Raw genomic sequence first — 22,011 nt, 5'->3', positions numbered from 1 at the left:
GTGATGGAATATTCTCCACTTGCCTGGAAGTGTGCAGCTCCAACAACACTCAATAAGCTCAACACCATCCAGGACAAAGCAGCCCGTTTCATTTGCACCCCATTCACCATTGATGGTGACCAGCCAAGCCTCCTCAAACAGCACCTTCCAAACCTACAAACCCTACCACCGAGATGGACAAGGAGAGCAGGCCCATTTGAACATCACTGCCGGCGGGTTTCCCCTCCAAGTCACTCATCATCCTGACTTGGAAATATATCGCCATTCCTTCACTGACATTGGGACAAAATCCTGGAACTCCCTCCCTAACAGCACTGTGGAAGTACCTACGCTGCGTGGGCTGCAGCGATTCAAGAAGACGGCTCATCACCACCTTTTCAAGGGCAATAAAACGCCACAGGTGCCTATATCTCATGAGTAAATAAAAGCAGAGGGAGGAGCTGTGTTAATTAGAAAGCTCTGTCAAAATGGCATAATGGGCCAAACTGCTCACTTCTATTCTGTATCGTTCTCTGATCCCATGAATGCTTTCACAAAACTACCTTGTCGTGCAATTATCTTTGTGATAACATTAGATTTTCATGGTACGGCTCTTGCACAGGAATAAAGCAAGGTGTTCTGTTTGTTTCCCAGGCCATCACCACCCACCCATCCACTGACTCCGTCTACACTTCCCGCTGTCTCGACAAAGCAGCCAGCATAATTAAGGACCCCACCCTACCCCGTACATTCTCTCTTCCATCTTCTTCCTTCAGGGAAAAGATACAAAAGCCTGAGGTCACGTACCAACCGACTCGAGAACAGCTCCTTCCCTGCTGCCATTAGACTTTTCAATGGATCTATCTTGCATTAAGTTGATCTTTCTCTACGCCTTAGCTTTGACTGTAACACTACATTCTGCACTCTCTTGTTTCCTTCTCTATGAACGGTACGTTTTGTCTATATAACGCGCAAGAAACAATATTTTTCACTGTATGCTAATACATGTGACAATAATAAATCAAATCAAAAATCAGATCTTCAGGGCAGTTGGGCCATAAGTGTAATGAAAGCAGAGCGCACAGCCTACCAGTATACAAGCTGTAAGACTGTTCCTATCGAGAATAAACAAGACAGGGGCGTGAGTAGACTGGGCAAGGGAAGATCTTCTTTATTTCTACAATATATTTATTCTGGATTCTTGCAAGTAGAGCTGAATGCCTCTAGTCAAAGTTTCTAATCGCTGGCGTGTTCTATCCTCTCTGTTTTGTTGCCATTTGCTTCCCACTGATCTCTTCTCTAGTTGCTCCCCAGGTTACCCTGTAGCTGCCGTTGAATTCACTGCGTGTGGGCTAGTTTCTCCTGGCCCTCCTATCTCGCTTACCGTTTACTCGCACTGACTTCAGCTGCCCGTCTTCCTCGATTTCCACCCTCTCTTCACCATTCTCCACAATCCTAGGGGACAAAAACACACCAGTTATATTGTGGTAAAGTTGGGAATGTGAAAAACCATTCACAGGGCAGCTACAGCACTGAGTTAAAGTTCATTTATTATTTGTCACAAGTAAGGCTTACGTTAACACTGCAATGAAGTTACTGCGAAAATCCCCTAGTCGCCACACTCCAGTGCCTGTTGGGGTACACTAAGGGAGAATTTAGTATGGTCAATTCGCCTAACTGGCGCATCTTTTGGACTGTGGGAGGAAACAGGAGCACCCAAAGGAAACCCATGCAGACACGGGGAAAATGTGCAAACTACACACAATCACCCAAGGCTGGAATCGGACCCGGGTCGCTGGCGCTGTGAGGAAACTGTGCTAACCACTGACACCAAGCCACCCTGGGTTAAATACAGAGTAAAGCTCCCTCTACACTGTCCCCCATCAAACACTCCCAGGACAGGTACAGCACGGGGTTAGATACAGAGTAAAGCTCCCTCTACACTGTCCCCATCAAACACTCCCAGGACAGGTACAGCACGGGGTTAGGTACAGAGTAAAGCTCCTTCTAAGCATTAATTTGATCAAAAGATTGCACTCCAGAAATTTGAGCATGTGATCCAAGTTGACAATCCCAGTGCGGAACTGAGATAGTGCTGCAATGTCTGAAATGCTGTCTTTTGAATAAAATATTGAACTGAGAGGCCAAGCCTGTTTTCCCAGCTGAAAGATCCATATTGAATAGGGGAATTTCCAACCATATCCTATCCAACATTTGCCACTCAATCAACATTACATCCGGAGGTTCTCTGGACATTAATTTGTTGCTGTTTGTGGGAGCTAGCTGTTTCCAAATTGGCTCCGTGTTTCCCACAACAGTGACAACACTTCAAAATTACTGAATTGACTGCAAAACACTTTGGGATGTTCTGAGCTTGTGGAACATGCTTCATAAATAAAAATCTTTCCATTTTTATCAGTTAGTAACAGAGGCTGTGAAATCTGGGCCTCTCAATCCTTCTAATGTACTGGCTTTTAGGTAGACGTTTCAGAAAAATTGCCACGAGAAAGCAAGAATTCAGTCACCTTTTGGTCTTCAACGTCACTCTTTCTACCATCGCAAAGCAGGACTCTCCAAGTGGCAAGTGTTCAATGGGCTGAATGGCCTTCTTCTGCACTATTTAACATTAAATTTATGCAGTAGGAGCAAACATGAGTTGGGATTGGACTCCATGACTCCACAATTTATTAGTCACAACTAGGCTTACATTAACTCTGCAATGAAATTGCTGTGAAGTTGCCACACTCTGGTGCCAGTTTGGGTACACTGAGGGAAAATTTAGCATGGCCAATATGCCTAAACAGCACATCTTCCAGACTGCGGGAGGAAACCAACACAGACACAGGGAGAAAGTGCAGACTCCATACAGACAATGACGTAAGCCAGGAATCAAACCCGGGTCCCTGGAGCTGTGCTAACCACTGTGCTACCGCTTATTAGACTGTAATAAGACGGGTTGGATTTACTCTGCTGATACTGTCCTCCCCGTATCCCCACCCCCGACCACAAATCCACTCTGATACTCAGGGCCCCTTGTTCACACAACCCCCAGCTTGACAATTACTGGCGGCAACTTACGGTAGCTCTCTGAATCTCCTCTCAGTTACTCACTTTCTGGTGGTGATGCGTTTTCCATTAACGAACTTTGTGGAGGTTGACACCGATCGGAAACTCCCCATTCCGCTCCCACCAACGTTTGCGGAAAATGACGAGAAATCTGTGGGGGGGGGGTGCGGGGGGTGGGTGGTAAAGTTTATTTGTTAGAAGTTGGAATCAGAGAAGGATTCGAACAACGAAAAGGCAAAGACTCATCAGGGAGGTGATGGCCTAGTGGTATTATCGCTAGACTATCAATCCAGAAACTCAACTAATGTTCTGGGGACCCGTGTTCAAGCCCCACCATGGCAGATGGGAAAAAAATCTGGAATTAAGAATCCATTGATGACCATGAAACCATTGTTGGGAAAACCCATCTGGTTCCTTCAGGGAAGGAAATCTGCCGTCCTTACCTGGTCTGGCCTATATGTGACTCCAGAGCCATAGCACTGTGGTTGACTCTCAAATGCCCTTTGGCAACTAAGGATGGGCAATAAATGCTGGCCAGCCCATTTCTCACAAATGAATTAAAAAGTCATAATGAACAAAGGAATTTAAGAACTGTGGAAAGCCCTTTAACCCATAGAGCTACAAACATGGATAATCTAGATTTCCACTCTATCTACCCTAATCTTGTTTTTCCCTAATCCATAATGCCCTTAACACCCCTCCCCCAACCTCATCATACCATTCCATCACTCCTCACTTCCTCCCCCTGTAGAAAAATCCACCTGAACAGCCTAGTTCCAATTTAATGCCCCTTTCGCTGGACCTGGAAATAGTTTTGCTCCATCAACACTACCCTTTATTCTCCTTCCATTCCATGTTATCTCACTATCTGCTGTGGCTTCATCCTGAGCCATTTTCTTGGCAGTTTTGTCAGTGATGGTTTGACACTCTCAAGGCAAGGAGGCAAGTCTATCTCAACCGGAACATGAATGGAACCCGCGCTGTTGACATTATTCTGAACCACATGCTATCTGCCCCGACAATTAAGCCAACTGGACCCTTAATCATCTTAAACACCTCAATTAGATTGTCTCTCAATCTCTACATTCAAGGGAATACAAGTCTAATCTATGGCAAGCAAAGTGTCCTCACAATGTAATCCTTTTAGTCCCAATACGCACACTGAATTCTCTCCGAGGCCAGCGTGCATACTCTTCTCAAGGTGCATTGCCAAACACTGAACAGACAATGCAAGGTGTAGTCTAACCAGAGCTTTTTGAAACCGGACCATAACTCCCAGCCTTTGTACTTCAGCAATTTAGGGGAGATGGTGGGGTAGTGGTAAGTCGCTTGATTCATAATCGAGAGGCCCAGGCTAATGGTCTGGGAACATGGGTTCAAAATCACACCATGGCAGATGGTAGAATTTAAATTCAGTTATTAAAATCTGGAGTATAAAGCTTGTTTCAGTAATGGTGACCATGACAAAGATCATTGATTTTTGTAAAAACCCATATGGTTCACTAATGTCCTTTAGGGAAGGAAATCTGCCATCCTTACATGGTCTGACCTACATGTGACTCCAGAACCATAGCAATATGATTGACTCTCAACTGTCCGCTGAAATGGCCAAGTGAGCCACTCAGCTCCAGGGCAATTAGGGATGAGTAACATTCTTTCATATTTCTACAATTCTGTGCGGGAGGAAACCCATGCAGACATGGGGAGAAGGTGCAAATTCCACACAAGCAGTGGTCCAAGGCAGGAATTGACCTGGGTCCTTGGATCTGTGAGGCAGCAATACTAACCACTGTGTCACCGTGCCATCTGGAACAAATGGGACTGACTGGATGGTCTGCAGAGAGCCAGTATGGATTCAATGGGTCAAATAGTCTCTTTCTATGCCATAATGTACCATTGGATTTAATGAGGCATGCAGCCTTCCTGCCCCCACACTGACTGATGAGACCCCACCCCTGCTTGGCCAGCTTGCCCCGCAGCAACATAACGGACACTGAGCCATTAAGTGACTCATTGTGGACCATTCCCTCCCATATGGGGAGGAAATCCAGCCTCCAAGAGCTATCACTCAATTGAATGGCCAGCAGTTCTCCAGCCCCACCAGGAGCTATGGCCATTGCCGGCACTGACTCGTGTCTCCAAGGGCAATCTTCACAGGAGTTGATGGAGCAAAGGTTAATAGGAGAAGGGGCTAAGTGAGGACAGGCCTTAGCCAGTGGGCCGAGAGGATTGGGGCCGGGATGGACTGGGTAGTTGGGTTGGGGCGTGGGAGTGGGGTGGGGAAGGGAAAGGGAGAGGAGAGGGAAAGGGTGGGGGTGGGAAAACCTTGGGGTAAGGTTTCCTGATGAGCACATAAATGAGTTATCCCTTCCTTGCCTGCCAATAGCTCAGGCAGTGAAAGCTGCTAGGCTTTACCCTTGGCACTGCCCTCTGCCCCATGATGGCTAAAATTCCAGCGGCCGTTGCAAGAGACCCTTAGTTGACCCCTTAAGGACCCCCAGTTGGCACCAATGCCTCTCCTGCCACAGATAAAATTGTGGTGAGACAGGTAGGCACTGAAAATGGCAGCCATGGCATGGAGCTCAATTTTACCCTCTCCGTCCCCTCCAGCCATGCCAGGGGGTTGTAAAATTCCACCTGATGACTTATAATGGTGCACAGTACTTCCTTGAACTGAACAACATGCCCCACTTCCAACATACCTGATCCTGTGGGAAAGGAAAATGAAAAGAAGGATCCGGGTGTCCTTCGAGCTCGGTCAATTCCTCCCATTTCAGAAAAAGGACCAAAGTCATCTACAGACAAAATCATTGGGAGATAAGAGATCAGTTATCAATTCAGTAACACCCAAACAAGAAAGCTATCCTAAAACTGATTGAAAAGCAGAAATATTTACATTAAATGTAATCATGAACTGTTATCCCTCAAGCCTGTGCCATCACTCAGTCAGATCATGGCTGATCTGCATCTTAGCTCCAATTATCCATCGTTTGTTTTTACATATCCTGCAATATTCTGACCAAATAAAAAATCTATCACAAATTTAAATTGCTCCTCCCATCCATTGACTCTGTCTACACTTCCTGCTGCCTCGGCAAAGCAGCCAGCATAATTAAGGACCCCCACCCACCCCGGACATTTTCTCTTCCACCTTCTTCCGTCAGGAAAAAGATCCAAAAGTCTGAGGTCCCGTACCGACCGACTCGAGAACAGCTTCTTCCCTGCTGCTGTCAGACTTTTGAATGGACCTATCACATATTAAACTGTATTTCTCTTCACCCTATGGGTAAAGGCAACACTATATTCTGCACCCTCTCCTTTCCTTCTCCCCTATGTACTCTACGAACGGTACGTTTTGTCTCTATAGCGCTTAAGGAACAATATTTTTCCCGGTATCCCAAGACATGTGACAATAATAGTCGATTCAATTCAATCACCCCCAGCATCCAGCTGTTAACTACTTTTGTGTGAAGAGATGCTTCCTAATTTCACCAGGACGGCCTAACTCTACCCCCAATAAATTATTTTGGAAGAGTGTTGAGTCGGTGCTTGAAAACAAGGAATTTACGGATAAAAAAAAAACAGATGGGGAACTGAACACAACTGCTCTTTCAAAAGAGCCAAAGCAGAAGTTCTCAGAATGAAAAGAGACTGACGATCCCAGTCAGTGTTTACCCTTCTCCCGAGCAATTATCCCAACTACAAAGCAGCAGGAAAATTCCCCAGTGAGGCGAATGAACTCTTAATCTACATACTTTTACACATCCTCCAGGCTCAAACTAAGATTCAACTAGATTGTAACTAACCTACCCCTCTACTCCAATTACCTAGCTGAGCTCCATATTCCTGACTAATCTATCAGTCCCAGTTTTACAAATTTCATCTGACACTCCAGAATCCACGGAGGAATTCTCCCATCCAGCCTAGCACAGGAATCGTAGTGGGCGGATGTTAACATCGGCCTCCTGGTGTTGACTCAGTGTAGGTCTGCGAGCACAGTAGGTTGATGGATCGATGGGATTTAGGGCAAGTTAGGCTGTAGAGTCTTCACTGAGTCAGCGTTTGGGTCGGTTATGTCCCAGCCATTCCCCTAGGGAAGGCTATCACACAGCGGTCTCAACATGTAAGCGCCGAGGAATAAGGCAATGCAAAAAGACAAAGGCACACTCACCAAACAACTCAGCGAAGGGATCTCGTCCACCAAAGAATTCCCTAAATACTTCATCAGGGTTACGGAATGAAAACACAAATCCTGGAAACTCTGTGTCCATGCTGGGACCTCTGCCACCTGTTAAACATGAAAACAGTAAAATATTCACGTTAAAAGGTGCACCGATCACTATATATGAGCGCACGCGTCACTGAAAATAGCAACTAGGCTAATAAGACAGCTCTCAAAAGGCAAACCAATCACTGGGGTCCATTCCTCAAAATTCAGATGCACACAGGTTATGTTAAACTCCTACATAATCCTGTTTAAACCACGGGAGAAAAACTGGGGAAAGATGACATCGGAACAGAGATGCCCCCACGTTCCGGACTTCCCCCATTACCAGAGGAAATAGTTACACAGAATCAGAGAATCCCTACAGTGCAGAAAGAGGCCATTCAGCCCATCAAGTCCATAGGATCCCACCCAGGCCCTATCCCAGAACCACCTCATATTTCCCTGGTTAATCCCTCTAATCTACACATCTAACTCTACATTTGAGCGGCATAATGGCACAGTGGTTAACACTGTTGCCTTACAGCGGTAGAGGCCTGCATTCGATTCTCAGCTTGGGTCACTGTCTGTGTGGAATTTGTATGTTCTCCCCCTGTCTGCGTGGGTTTCCTCCCACACTCCAAAGATATTCATTAGGGCAGGTCATGTTAGGCTAACTTGCTGGAATTCTTTGAGAACATTACACGTGCAGTGGACAACGAGGAACCTGTGGATGTGGTGTATCTGGATTTCCAGAAGGCATTTGACAAGGTGCCGCACCAAAGACTGCTATATAAGATAAAGGTTCACAGTGTTACGGGTAATATATTAGAAGGATAGAGGATTGGTTAACGAACAGAAAGCAAAGAATGGGGGTAAATGGGTGTTTCTCTGGTTGGTGTTCAGTGACTAGTGGTGTGCCTCAGGGATCAGTGTTGGGATTGCAATTGTTTACAATTTACATAGATCATTTGGAGTTGGGGACAAAGTGTAGTGTGTCAAAATTCGCAGATGACATTAAGATGGGTGGAAGAGAAAAGAGGATGCTGAAAGTCTGCAAAGGGATATAGACAGTCTAAGTGAGTGGGTGAGGGTCTGGCAGAAGGATTACAATGTTGGTAAATATGAGGCCATGCGTTTTGGTAGGAATAACAGCAAAATGGACTATTACCATAACACTCCAACTTTTATACTCAATACTCTGATTTATAAAGGCCAATGTACCAAAAGCACTCTTTACGACTCTATCCACCTGTGACATCACTTTTAGGGAATTCTGTACCTGTATTCCCAGGTCCCTCTGTTCAACTGCACTCTTCAGAGTCCTACCATTTAGCCTGTACGTTCTACTCTGGTTTGTCCTTCCAAAGTGCAATACGTCACACTAGTTCTGCGTTAAATTCCATTTGCCATTTTTCAGCCCATTTTTCTAGTTGGTCCAAGTCCCTCTGCAAGCTTTGAAGACCTTCCTCACTGTCCACTACACCTCCAATCTTTGTATCATCAGCAAATTTGCTGATCCAACTTACCACATTATCATCCAGATCATTGATACAGATGACAAACAACAATGGACCCAACACCGATTCCTGTGGCACACCACTAGTCACAGGCCTCCACTCAGAGAAGCAATCCTCCACAACCACTCTCTGGCTTCTTCCATTGAGCCAGTGTCTAATCCAATTTACAGCCTCCCCATCTATACCTAGTGAAGGAACCTTCCTAACTAACCTCCCATGGGGGACCTTGTCAAAGGCCTTGCTGAAATCCAGGTAGACAACATCCACCGCCTTCCCTTCATCCACTTTCCTGGTAACCTCCTCGAAAAACTCTAATAGATTCGTCAAACATGACCTTCCACGCACAAAGCCACGTTGACTCTCCCTAATAAATCACTGTCTATCCAAATATGTGTAGATCCTATCCCTTATCACACCTTCCAATAACTTGCCAACCACTGACGTCAAACTTACTGGCCTGTGATTTCCCGGATTTCTTTTGGAACCTTTTTTAAACAATGGAACAACACGAGCCACCCTCCAATCATCTGACACCTCCCCTGTGAATATTGACATTTTAAATGTGTCTGCCAGGTCCCCTACAAGTTCAACACTAGACTCCCTCCCTCAAGGTCCGTGGGAATACCCTGTCCGGTCCTGGGAATTTATCCACTCTTATTTGCCTCAAGACAGCCAGCACCTCCTCCTCTTTAATCTGTAAAGGTTCCATGACCTCCCTACTGTTTGCCCTATTTCCGTAGGGCATGAAACATTCCCACAGAATGTCCAAAGGTCTGAAGAGAAAACCAGCCTATTTCTGTGTGGAGAAAAATGCCGTTTTTCCTCACTGGAACAACACTTTGTCAAATTCTGGTGAGGTCGCCCCCAGGGCTTCAATGAAAAAGCCATTTCTTCTTACCTGCTCCAATTAGTCCTTCTTTTCCATACTTGTCATAAACCTCTCGTTTACTTTCTGCAAAAAAGATGTCAGAAAATTAAATGGGCCATAGGGAGCATGCAAAGTTTACAGCACAGAATCAGGCCATTCGGCCCAGCTGATCCCTGCTGGTGTTTATGCTCCACGTGAGCCACCTCCCAACCTCTTCATCTCATCCCATCAACATACTGCAATCCTTTCTCCCTCAGGTTTATCTAGTTTCCTCTTAATTGCCAGGAAGAAGTCTCACAACACCAAGTTAAAGTCCAACAGGTTTATCTGAAATCAAGAGCTTGTGGAGCGCTGCTCCTTCCTCAAGTGAGTGAAGAGCTCATGATTCCAAATAAATCTGTTGGACTTTAACCTGGCGTTGAGAGACTTCTTAGTGTTCCCACCCTAGTCCAACGCCAGGATCTCCCCATCATCTCTTATTTGTGTCAACCACTTCATTTGATGGCAGGTTCCACATTCTCACCACTCTCTGGGTAAACGGACCCAGGTAAAAGGTGGGGTTAGGGAAAGAGGCCAAATTATAGCACTTGCCTCTCAATCTCCGTGTTGCCTTGTGGAAAAAAAAAGTACCTGGATTTTGAAGATAATTTACTGACATTTTTTAAATCGCACTATAACATTTTTGAATTTTAGATTCTTGCTGAGAAACCCATGTCTTGTCTTTCACTGGTCCTCATTCCGACGGTTGTCCCCAGTGAGGCTTCCCTCACTGGCCTGTTCTGTACAGAGACCAGTCCACGTTTATGTTATCCATCCATGCCATTATGGGTCTTCCTTGTACATGTTTGCTTTGCATTACCCCTTTATCTAAATAATAATACCACGAGGGGATGGTAGACTATTAACCTAGAAACTCAGCTAATGTTCTGGGGAACTGGGTTCGAATCCCGCCACGGCAGATGGTGGAATTTGAATTCAATGAAAAATATCTGGAATTAAGAATCTACTGATGACCATGAAACCATTGTCGATTGTCGGAAAAACCCATCTGGTTCACTCATGTCCTTTAAGGAAGGAAATCTGCCATCCTTACCCGGTCTGGCCTACATGTAAGTCCAGAGCCACAGCAATGTGGTTGATTCTCAACTGCCCTCCTAGGGCAACTAGGGATGGGCAATAAATGCTGATGTGGGTATGCCGGCGTTGGACTGGCGTAAACACAGTAAAAAGTCTGACAACACCAGGTTTTAGTCCAACCAATTTATTTGATAATAGACTCACAAGCTTTCGAGGTTTCCCTCTTCGTCAGGTGAATGGAGAGTTCTGGCCTCAGACAGAGCATATAAAGCACAGACAGTTTAGAGATTACTGATTAGAATGCGAATCCTTACACCTAACCTGCTGTTCAAGACCTGAAGTGGCTGACAATGTGAGTGGAAGGAGCACTGATCACAGGTTACAGAGATGTGTATTGTCTCCAGACAGTACAGTAAGTGAGGTTTTGCAAACCCAGGCAAGTCACGGGGGTTACAGATAGTTACAGATAGACATGTCGCACTATCAGTAACCCCCGTGACTTGCCTGGGTTTGCAAAACCTCACTTACTGTACTGTCTGGAGACAATACACATCTCTTTAACCTGTGATCAGTGCTCCTTCCACTCACATTGTCAGCCACTTCAGGTCTTGAACAGCAGGTTAGGTGTAAGGATTCGCATTCTAATCAGTAATCTGTAAACTGTCTGTGCTTTATATGCTCTGTCTGAGGCCAGAACTCTCCATTCACCTGACGAAGAGGGAAACCTCGAAAGCTTGTGAGTCTATTATCAAATAAATAGGTTGGACTAAAACCTGGTGTTGTCAGACTTTTTACAATAAATGCTGGCCAGCCAGTGACACTCATGTCCCACGAATGAATAAAAAAAAACCTCCCTCCTGTTCACATCACGTGTCCAAAGTCCAAAGCTTTTTCGTTGGTTAAGAGGAAAAAGGAGGCTTATGTTCGGATGAGACGTGAGGGCTCGGGTAGTGCACTAGAAAACTTTAGATTGGCTAGGAGGGAGTTGAAGAGTGAGCTAAGAAGGGCTAAAAGAGGACATGAGAAGACTTTGGCTGATAGGGTTAAGGAGAATCCTAAGGCGTTCTATAGGTATGTTAAGAACAGAAGGTTGGTTAGGGCAAGATTAGGGCCAGTTATAGACAGCAGAGGGAAGTTATGTGTGGAACCGGAGGAGATTGGAGAGGCATTGAACCAATATTTCTCTTCGGTGTTCACGCAAGGGGACATGGATATAGCTGAGGAGGACACTGGATTGCAGGGGAGTAGAATTGACAGTGTTGCAGTTGATAAGGAGGATGTGCTAGATATTCTGGAGGGTCTGAAAATAGATAAGTCCCCTGGTCCGGATGGGATTTACCCCAGGATTCTCTGGGAGGCAAGAGAAGTGATTGCAGAGCCTCTGGCTCTGATCTTCAGGTCGTCGTTGGCCTCTGGTATAGTACCGGAAGATTGGAGGTTAGCGAATGTTGTCCCATTGTTTAAGAAGGGGAACAGAGACTTCCCTGGGAATTATAGACCGGTGAGTCTCACTTCTGTTGTGGGCAAGGTTTTAGAAAAAATTATTCGGGATAGGATTTATAGTTATTTGGAGAGTAAAGAATTGATTGGAGATAGTCAGCATGGTTTTGTGGTGGGTAGGTCGTGCCTTACTAACCTTATTGAGTTTTTTGAGAAAGTGACCAAAGAGGTGGATGGGGGTAAGGCAGTGGACGTGGTGTATATGGATTTTAGTAAGGCGTTTGATAAGGTTCACCATGGTAGGCTTCTGCACAAAATGCAGATGTATGGGATTGGGGGTGATCTAGGGAATTGGATCAGGAATTGGCTAGCAGATAGGAGACAGAGGGTGGTGGTTGATGGTAAATATTCATCATGGAGTTCGGTTTCGAGTGGTGTGCCTCAGGGATCTGTTTTGGGGCCACTGCTGTTTGTAATTTTTATTAATGATCTGGATGAGGGTATAGTTGGGTGGATTAGTAAGTTTGCTGATGACACCAAAGTCGGAGGTGTGGTAGATAGTGATGAAGGGTGTCATAGTTTGCAGGAAGACTTAGACAGGTTGCAGAGCTGGGCCGAGAGGTGGCGGATGGAGTTTAATGCGGAGAAGTGTGAGGTAATTCACTTTGGTAGGAATAACAGATGTGTCGAGTATAGGGCTAACGGGAGGACTTTGAATAGAGTGGATGAGCAGAGGGATCTAGGTGTATGTGTACATAGATCCCTGAAAGTTGGGAGTCAAGTAGATAAGGTTGTTAAGAAGGCATACGGTGTCTTGGCGTTTATTGGTAGGGGGATTGAATTTAGGAGTCGCAGCGTCATGTTGCAACTGTACACAACTCTGGTGCGGCCGCACTTGGAGTACTGTGTGCAGTTCTGGTCCCCACATTATAGGAAGGATGTGGAGGCTTTGGAGAGGGTGCAGAGGAGGTTTACCAGGATGTTGCCTGGTATGGAGGGGAGGTCCTATGAGGAGAGACTGAGGGATTTGGGGTTGTTTTCGCTGGAAAGAAGGCAGCTAAGAGGGGATCTTATTGAAACATATAAGATGATTAGAGGTTTAGATAGGGTGGATAGTAATAGCCTTTTTCCTCTGATGGAGAAATCTAGCACGAGGGGGCATGGCTTTAAATTAAGGGGTGGTAGTTATAGGACGGATGTCAGGGGTAGGTTCTTTACCCAGAGGGTGGTGAGGGATTGGAATGCCCTGCCTGCTGCAGTTGTAAATGCGCCTAGTTTGGGGGCGTTTAAGAGATCCGTGGATAGGTTTATGGACGAGAAGGGATTGGTTTAGGTCAGTGGGTCATTGTTTTGTAACTGGTCGGCGCAACATCGTGGGCCGAAGGGCCTGTTCTGCGCTGTAGTGTTCTATGTTCTATGTTCTAAAGTCAGTGAGCTTCCTCTATAACACCACCTCAAACAAGTTCATTTTAGCGCCAGCTTTCTCAAGCACTTGTCCATCCATGACACATGTAATACCCGTCTCTTATTGCAGCCACGCCACACTTCCTGATGGTCCAGATTTACCAGCCTACGCTGTCACCAGCCACACAATGGCTTTCAGAAGATGAGCTTTTGTTGTACTCAAAATGACGATTAGACCATATTTGCCTTTATTGAAATTATGCTGGTACCACAACAGTGGTGACCAGTTTGGGAGTTTTGTTTGTACAAAATATTCCTTCAGCAATTAATTTTTTTAAAAATTCATTCACGGGGCATGGGCATCACTGGCTCGGCCAACATTTATTGCCCATCCCTAGTCACCCTTTCAATTCAGTAACTTGCTAGGTCATTTCAGAAGGCAGTTGAGAGTCAACCACATTGCTGTGGCCTGGAGTCACATGTAGGCGAGACTAGGTAAGGACGGCAGATTTTCTTCCTTAAAGGACATTAGTGAACCACATGGGTTTTTTCGACAATCAACAATGGCTTCATGGTCGTCACTAGACTTTTAATCCCAGATTTTTGTTGAATTCAACAAACCCCATGGCGGGAGTTGAACCCAGATCCCCTGGTCTTGTTCCGGGTCTCTGGATTACTAGTCCAGCGACAATACCACTGCCCCACTGATCCTGATCTCGGGAGAAGGGACATATTGGAAAGGGTAAAACTGAGTTATTTTGATAATTTGGAAAGACGAAAGAAAAGGGTAGATTTAATCAATTAGTGATTGCAAAAGAAAAGACAGATAATCATCTGAAGACCAATCCCACAGTGAGAGCATCTGAACGCTTTCTCATCAGTGTGAACATGTTGATGGTACATCAGTCCACTGGAATGTTTACAACACTTCTCACATTCTGGGCATTTAAAAAGGTTTCTCATCAGTCTATACTTCCTAATGTTTCAGCAGGTTGGAAAACCGACTAAATCCCTTCCCACAGTCAGAGCAGGTGAATGGTCGCTCCCCAGCTGGTGTGTCAGGAACATGGACACCTGAAATTTGTCTTCAGAACGTATTATCCCAAAGAACACACCAATATCACTGGAAAGAATTTCAGCTATATTATTACTCGAGCTGGATTTTATATGGCACCATGCTCCTTGTCCCCAATGCCATGAATAAAAAGTTGAAAGGGAGCCTGTCCATGGAAAGCCCAACCATCCCACACCTAGGCTATGCTCAGCAGGCCATTAACTCACTCAGGGTGAGGCAGCTCTGTATTCCCTTCAGTGCCAGTTGCAAGTGGTGGCCAGTGCTGGGACACCGGACAGAACACGAAAAAGGAGGTTACGGAAGCCAGACTGAATGCACGGTGAGGGGATTGAGGAACTGGGAGGGCAAAAGACCTTGAGGGGGAGATGCCTCCAACATCACAGACATCCATCCATAGGTGGTTCCCCCCCCCCCCCCCCCCCACCTCCCACTGTAATGCCTTGCCCGACACCAACCCATGCTTTCCGCTTAGTCTGCATCTGCCCCCATCCCTCGATATGCCGAATGGACCATCAATATTCCCAAAACAATGGGAGACAGGTAAGCGGGCAAGTGGAAAGGTGCCAGGCTAGCCACGTGCTGATGAGCTTCCCTCTGCCTCCAAACGCACTGGCGGAGGAGGGCTGTAAAGTCCAGCCCAAGGTCAGTAACATCAGGCAGTGGACTAACTGAGTGATGTTGTGACTGAGCTGGACTAACATGGTTAGAGATACAGTCAGTAACAGAGGGTGCTGGTGAAGGGGTTACTGAGTGACGGTGTGAGTGAGCTGGATTAAAGTCAGTAGCAATAAATTCTGCATGCCCTCCCCAGTGCCCTCTGTTACTGAGTAACACTGCTGGGAAGGATATGAAAGAACCAGCTGTATAACAGGATGCTCCAGCATGAACTGTACTCAGCTCTTTCATCCTCAATACATATTCTGGTGAAGGAATTCCATGAAAATCACCAGAGGGAAAACAACGTAAAGATAAAGGCCGAAAGAAATACTAAATATTGGGTTACTTGTAATTATTAGATTCTTGGAAAGAAATCTGGTGTCAGGCACTTTTATTAATCTAAGATTCAACCGAACCAGGAGTAGCACTGTAGCAATGTTCGCTGCTGGAGTAATATGTGGATGAGTTGATTCCCGTTACGGCAAATGGGGAATTAAGTTCTATCAATTAAATAAAATCTGGAATACATAACTATTAAGAGTAAAGGTGACTATGAAGTTCCTGGATTATTGAAAAGCAACAATCTAGTAACTTCATAGTTACTGTTCACGAATGTCCTTTAAGGAAATCTGCCTCCCTTATGTGTCCTGGCCTTCTTTGTTACTTGAGAACCCATAGCTATGTGGTAAAGTCCTAACTGCCCTCCGAAATGACCTGGCAAGACACTCAGTTGTGCTCAAGAAGGTGCCTCACCATCAGTTCTGAGAAGGTATAGTAAAGATGATGTTCTGCATTTGCTAGTTTGCTTTATATGTTTAATCTATCTCAGAGCAAGGCAGAGATTGCACTGGTTCTAAATCTATAACAGGTTTATTTACAGTGCTTTAAAATATCTCAGCACTCTCAGGAATTATGCACACATATTCACAGCTTCTCAGGTTACTATGGAAGCTTCTGTTTGCTTTAGCTCTCAGAGGCTACACTTAAATCAATAAAAAAAAAGTGATCAAGGATCAGTCAACGTGATAAAACACAGATCAATTAAACCATTGAATGCCCCCTCACATTTAAGGGGAAGTTAGATAAACATGTGGAAGAAAAGAACACAAGGATATGTTGATAGGGTGGGCAATTAGAGATAGGCTGTTTGCAATCGCATTCCATGAATAAAATTTTGAAATATTAAAATTAGAAGTCTTTCAAGACAAGCGCAAATGCTAAGATTAATTGTTTATCATTTTGAGAATGTTTTAGATAGAGAGGATGCATAAAAATAGAGTTAAGGAATTCTCAGCATATATAATGGTTCTCTTTTTTAGCCAGATGGCTGACAATCTCCACTGGAAGGTTACTTCTTACATCAGAGTATTTATTAAAATTCTATGGAATCTGCAAGTTGAAGAGTAACAAAAAGACAAGTGAGATGCATCATTAAATACTCCCATATCTCCCATTTCTTATGCAGGACAGCCAATACAAATACAATTCTTCACCACAAACAAATGGAAAATAATTTAGGATGCACACTTACTATCCGATAATACTTCATACGCCTCTGCGATCTCCTTAAACTTCTGTTCTGCAAATTCCTTATTATCTGGATTCTTGTCAGGATGCCATCGCAATGCCAATTTCCTGTAACTGTAAAGGGGGAAATCAGGGAGAAATGGAACATTTCAATTGCAACAGGGCCATTATTCCTTAAGAACATAAGAAATAGGAGCAGGAGTAGGCCATCTAGCCCTTCAAGCCTGCCCCGCCATTCAATAAGATCATGGCTGATCTGTCGTGGCTCAGTTCCACTTTCCTGCCCTCTCCCCATAACCCTTAATCCCCTCTCTTATCAAAAACCCATCAACCCGCGTCTTAAAAATATTTAGCGAGGCAGCCTCCACCACCTCAACGGGCAGAGAATTCCAGAGATTCACCACCCTTTGAGTGAAGAAGTTCCTCCTCAACTCCGTTCTAAACCGCCCCCCCTTTATCTTGAGGCTGTGCCCCCTAGTCCTACTGTCCTTTCTGAGCGGGAAGAGTCTCTCCACCTCTATCCTATCCATCCCATTCATCATCTTATACGTCTCAATGAGATCTCCCCTCATTCTTCTAAACTCTAACGAGTACAAGTCTAGTTTATTCAGCCTCTCCTCATAGCTCAACCCCCTCAACTCCGGTATCAGCCTAGTAAATTTGAGAGATTCTAGTTGAGATTCTTCATTTCCATCCCCCCCCCCAACTCTTTCCTCCTACTTTATGCCCCTTCCCTTACCTTTCCTCCCCCTTTGCTTCTCCTTTTCTAAATTTTACCTCTGTCCCATCCATTTTCCTCCCCTCTCCCCCAACATTTTAGCTTCTCTGCCGTTTGGCCTTTCACACCCTTTATTCTCTCTGTGGACCGCCATTAGCGGTCTTTTCCCTTGGGTTTTTGTGGCTGTGACTCATCTTTCATTCCCTTACCCTGCAGTATAAATATCTCCCGCTTTCTCTGCCTTTTAGCTTTGACAAAGGGTCGTCTGGACTCGAAATGTCAGCTCTTCTCTCTCCTTACAGATGCTGCCAGACCTGCCAAGATTTTCCAGCATTTGGTTTCCTATTGAAGGATGTACTCACCCATGTGAGTATGTTGCCTCTATGTTCAACATCTATACCAGTATTCCCATAGCCAACCTCTCACCTTTCCACCGTGTGTAACCTTACAACCTTCTCTAAGATAGCAGCTTCTTCCCAATTCTGGTCTCCTCCACAATGCCCATTTGAATCTCTCTGTAGTGTAATGAGTTAATAATATAGTTATGGTAATGGGTTAAAGAAGTAGCTATGGCATTATGTGATGCAGACCACAAGGTAACAGTGTTCATTAGCAGTCATTTATGAGAGACAACACCAGGAGAGATTTGTCTACTTAATATTCTTTTTTATTTTATTCATTCATCGGACATGGGCATCGCTGGCTGGCCAGCATTTATTGCCCATCCCTAGTTGCCTGAGGTAAGTTGAGAGACAACCACATTGCCAAGGCTCTGGAGTCACACATAGGCCAGATCAGGTAAGGACAGCAGATTTCTTTCCGAAAGGACATTAGTGAACCAAATGGGTTTTTCCGACAACCGATAATAGTTTTATGGTCATTAGTAGATTCTTAATTCCAAATATTTTTTATTGAATTCAAATTCCACCATCTGCCGTGATGGGATTTGAACCCAGGTCCCCAGTACATTAGCTGAGTTTCTAGATTAATAATCCAGCGATAACACCCCCATGCCATCGCCTCCCCTAAAAGTTTGTAATGAATATGTATACACAGTGTGAATAAACTAGGTGTTATTATTAACAGAATTGCAGGAGGTTTTTACACAGCAGTCTTACTTGCCTTGTTATGTGGAGTTATGTTTTAAGTATGTGATATAATCCCACTAATTTACATCTGACCTGCTCATTGGAATAAACCTCAGATAGCCCGAATGAGACCTCCTCCTGTATCTAGCTGCATCCACCCACCATTAGAGCTCACCAACCTTTCTAACTCCAATTCTAACACACTGACTGTCAGCTACAGGATTCATCATTTCAAGTGTTATTTGCGTGGTATGGGGCCACGGTGGGAACAAGTTTTGCATTGTTCTGTAGTTCATACCAGAAGGCCTTGTTCTGGAAGAGGTGGGAAGATCAGACACCTTCCTGGCAGTTTCATCAGTTATTTTTTTAAATTCAGTCATGGGACATCGGAGTCGCTGGCTGGGCCAGCATTTATTGCCCATCCCTAGCTGCCCTTGGAGGGCAGTTGAGAGTCAACCACATTGCTGTGGCTCTGGAATCACATGTAGGCCAGACCAGGTAAGGACGGCAGATTTCCTTCCCGAAAGGACATTAGTGAACAAGATGGGTTTTTTCAAAAATTGGCAATGATTTCACGGTCATCAGTAGATTCTTAATTCCAGACTTTTTTTTATTGAATTCGAATTCCACCATCTGCCGTGGCAGGATTCGAACCCGGGTTCCCAGAACATTAGCCTAGCTTCCGGATAACATCACTAAGCCATCACCTTCCATGTTGTATTTGTATGAGATGAAGGCACCTTGTTTAGACAAGGCACATGGGGACATACATACATGGATAGAAAGTTTGAAGAGACATAAGCTGAGCTCCTAGTACGACATCTTCCCACAAACAATTGGAAAGCGGAAAGGACCATGGTTATCCAGTTGGCTGATTATTGACTGCCAACGTCAAATGGCCTTTTTCCTCTCCTACGTCGATGGGCCAAATGGCCTCCTTCTGCACTGTAGAGATTCTATCTCCAATAATTTTAAAGCTAATAGACGGAGTTCTAAGGAATGAGAAAAAGCACTTCTTCAATGTTCTAACGATTTCTCTTCTATGTACACCCACATGAAGGAACGGTGGTATAGTTCCAAGTCAGGATTCTATGCAGCTTGCTGGGAACTTGCAGGTAGTGGTATTCCTATGCATCTTTCTGGGTGGTAAGGGTTTGGAAGTTGCTGTCTAAGGAGCTTGCATCTGCATCTTTAAGATGGTCCACACTGCAGCCACTGTGCACTGATGGTGGAGGGAGTAAATGTTTAAGGTGGTGACAGGGTGCCATTAAGTGGACTCCTTTGGCCTGGATAGTGTCGAGCTTCTTGAGTGTTATTTAAACTGATCCAAGCAAGTGGGGAGTATTCCATCACACTCTTGATTTGTGTCATGCAGATGGTGGGCATACTTTGGAGGGTCAGGAAGGAGTTACTCGCCACAGAATTCCCTGCCTCCGACCTGCCCTTGTAACTACAGTATTTAGATGGCTGGTCTGGTTCAGTTTCTGGTCAATGGTAATCCTGCAGGATGTCGACTGTCCCACCAGGACTTCATACGACTGCCTCTAACCCTTTGTTTTCAGTGTCGTAGATATAAGATTGAGATACAAGACGTAAGGCCATTCCATTAACCTTTTGGATTGTTTGTTGCATTTGTCCATGCCAGTTTAATGAGTTTACACGGATTCCCAAGTGTCTTCGGGCCGCCACCCAAATTTTCCAGCTTCCCATCATTTACAAAGTACTCTTTTGTGTGATTTAGGTCCAGAGTACATGGCCTCATACTTTCCTACGGACATAAATCCTTACTTTCAATTCTACCATCTCATCATTATCAGTTTTCACAGAGCCTCCATTACTCCTGACCACCCCCCGTTTCAAGATTCCTTACACATTTACACTTGCTCTTATGAATCCACAGTGACGGAACTTAACTATTTCAAAATTTACATTCAGAAAGGTATGCTGACCTTAGGGTTTATCTTTAACGTGATGTATCAGCACTGAGTCCAGCTCTGACAGGCAGATGGAGGATAGATTCCCAGAATAGCAGGGCGCAGTATATTTGCAACCTGCCCTGGGGATGGGAGCAGGTTCGAGGGGCCGAATGGCCTTCTGCCACAAATGTGTTTTTCTGTGAGAAAGTGGGGTTAATCTATAGAAGTGGCTCCCCTAAAGGGACAATGGATGCAGTTAGGATCAGTGCATTCAAACAGGGGGAAGTGATGCCCTAGTGGTATTATTGCTAGAGATGTCTCAAGATGGTGATGGAGCAAGGTGACTTCTTGCAAGCTGTGCCCAGCATACCTTCTAATTCTATCTTCTATCCTCATTTTGTGCTTCTAAAATCTTATTCCAGCTCTTTTAAACTCTCTAACAAGGCTTTAATCCAATACCTTACACATTTGGTGCTATTTACACTTCTTCCAGGCTCAGTAAAGCAGCCAGCACAATTAAGGACCCCGGACATTCTCTCTTCCACCTTCTTCCGTTGGGAAAAAGATACAAAAGTCTGAGGTCACGCACCAACTGACTCAAGAACAGCTTCTTCCCTGCTGCCATCAGGCTTTTGAATGGACCTACCTTATATTAAGCTATGACTGTAGTACTAGATTCTGCATTCTCTCCTTCCCTTCTCTATGAATAGTTTGCTTTGTCTGTATAGCGTGCAAGAAACAACACTTTTCACTGTGTGTTAATACTTGTGCCAATAATAAATCAAATCAAATATCAATCCACAAACTCAGCTAATGTTCTGGGGACCCGGGTTTAAATCCCGCCACAGCAGATGGTGGAATTTGAATTCAATAAAAAAGTATCTGGAGTTAAGAATCTACTGATGACCATGAAACCATTGTCGATTGTCAGAAAAGCCCATCTAGTTCACTAACATCCTTTAGGGAAGGAAATCTGCCATCCTTAGCTGGTCTGGCCTACATGTGACTCCAGAGCCTCAGCAATGTGGGCGAGTCCCAATTGCCCTTGGGCAACTGGGGATGGGCAATAAATGCTGGCCAGCCGGCGACACCCATGTCCCACGATTGAATTTAAAAAATGCAAATTTCCAGCACAGACAAGATGGACTGAAAGGCCTCTGTGCTGTAAAATCTATGATTACAGTTTTTTTAAAGTTACAGTATAAGAAAAATTTGAGATCTGACAGATGATGAGTGCAGCATGATGCGGGCAAAACATAGAAATCTATAGGAGGAGGCCATTTGGCCCATTGAATCAGCACCAACTCTCCAAATGAACACCTTACCCAGACCCACTTACCCTGCCTATCCCCACAACCCTCTACATTTGGGGTGGCATAGTGGTTAGCACTGCTGCGTCACAGCACAAGGGACCCAGGTTCAATTCTGGCCTGTGTGTGGAGTTCACACATGTCTGCATCGGTTTCCTCCTC

The 22,011-nt window shown here is 44.9% G+C and overlaps 1 protein-coding gene across 4 annotated transcripts in view; it reads right to left on the bottom strand.

Annotated features, from left to right (window-relative positions):
- Positions 1 to 22,011, bottom strand: part of LOC145350336 (dnaJ homolog subfamily B member 2-like) — a 52,821-nt gene that overhangs the window by 10,538 nt on the left and 20,272 nt on the right. For all 4 annotated transcript variants that reach the window (XM_080199558.1, XM_080199562.1, XM_080199560.1 and 1 more), the window contains exons 3-8: positions 16,822 to 16,931; positions 9,668 to 9,721; positions 7,217 to 7,333; positions 5,748 to 5,840; positions 3,091 to 3,196; positions 1,364 to 1,434 (exon numbers count right to left, since the gene is read on the bottom strand). In XM_080199558.1, the coding sequence (XP_080055684.1) occupies positions 1,364 to 1,434; positions 3,091 to 3,196; positions 5,748 to 5,840; positions 7,217 to 7,333; positions 9,668 to 9,721; positions 16,822 to 16,931 (551 nt within the window). The remainder of the gene's footprint in view (positions 1 to 1,363; positions 1,435 to 3,090; positions 3,197 to 5,747; positions 5,841 to 7,216; positions 7,334 to 9,667; positions 9,722 to 16,821; positions 16,932 to 22,011) is intronic.

This window comes from Carcharhinus amblyrhynchos, chromosome 11, assembly GCF_965287045.1.
Source record: "Carcharhinus amblyrhynchos chromosome 11, sCarAmb.v2.hapA, whole genome shotgun sequence".
Taxonomy (NCBI): domain Eukaryota; kingdom Metazoa; phylum Chordata; class Chondrichthyes; order Carcharhiniformes; family Carcharhinidae; genus Carcharhinus; species Carcharhinus amblyrhynchos.
Note: the sequence above shows the minus strand (reverse complement) of the source record. Positions and strands in the feature narration are given on the sequence as shown.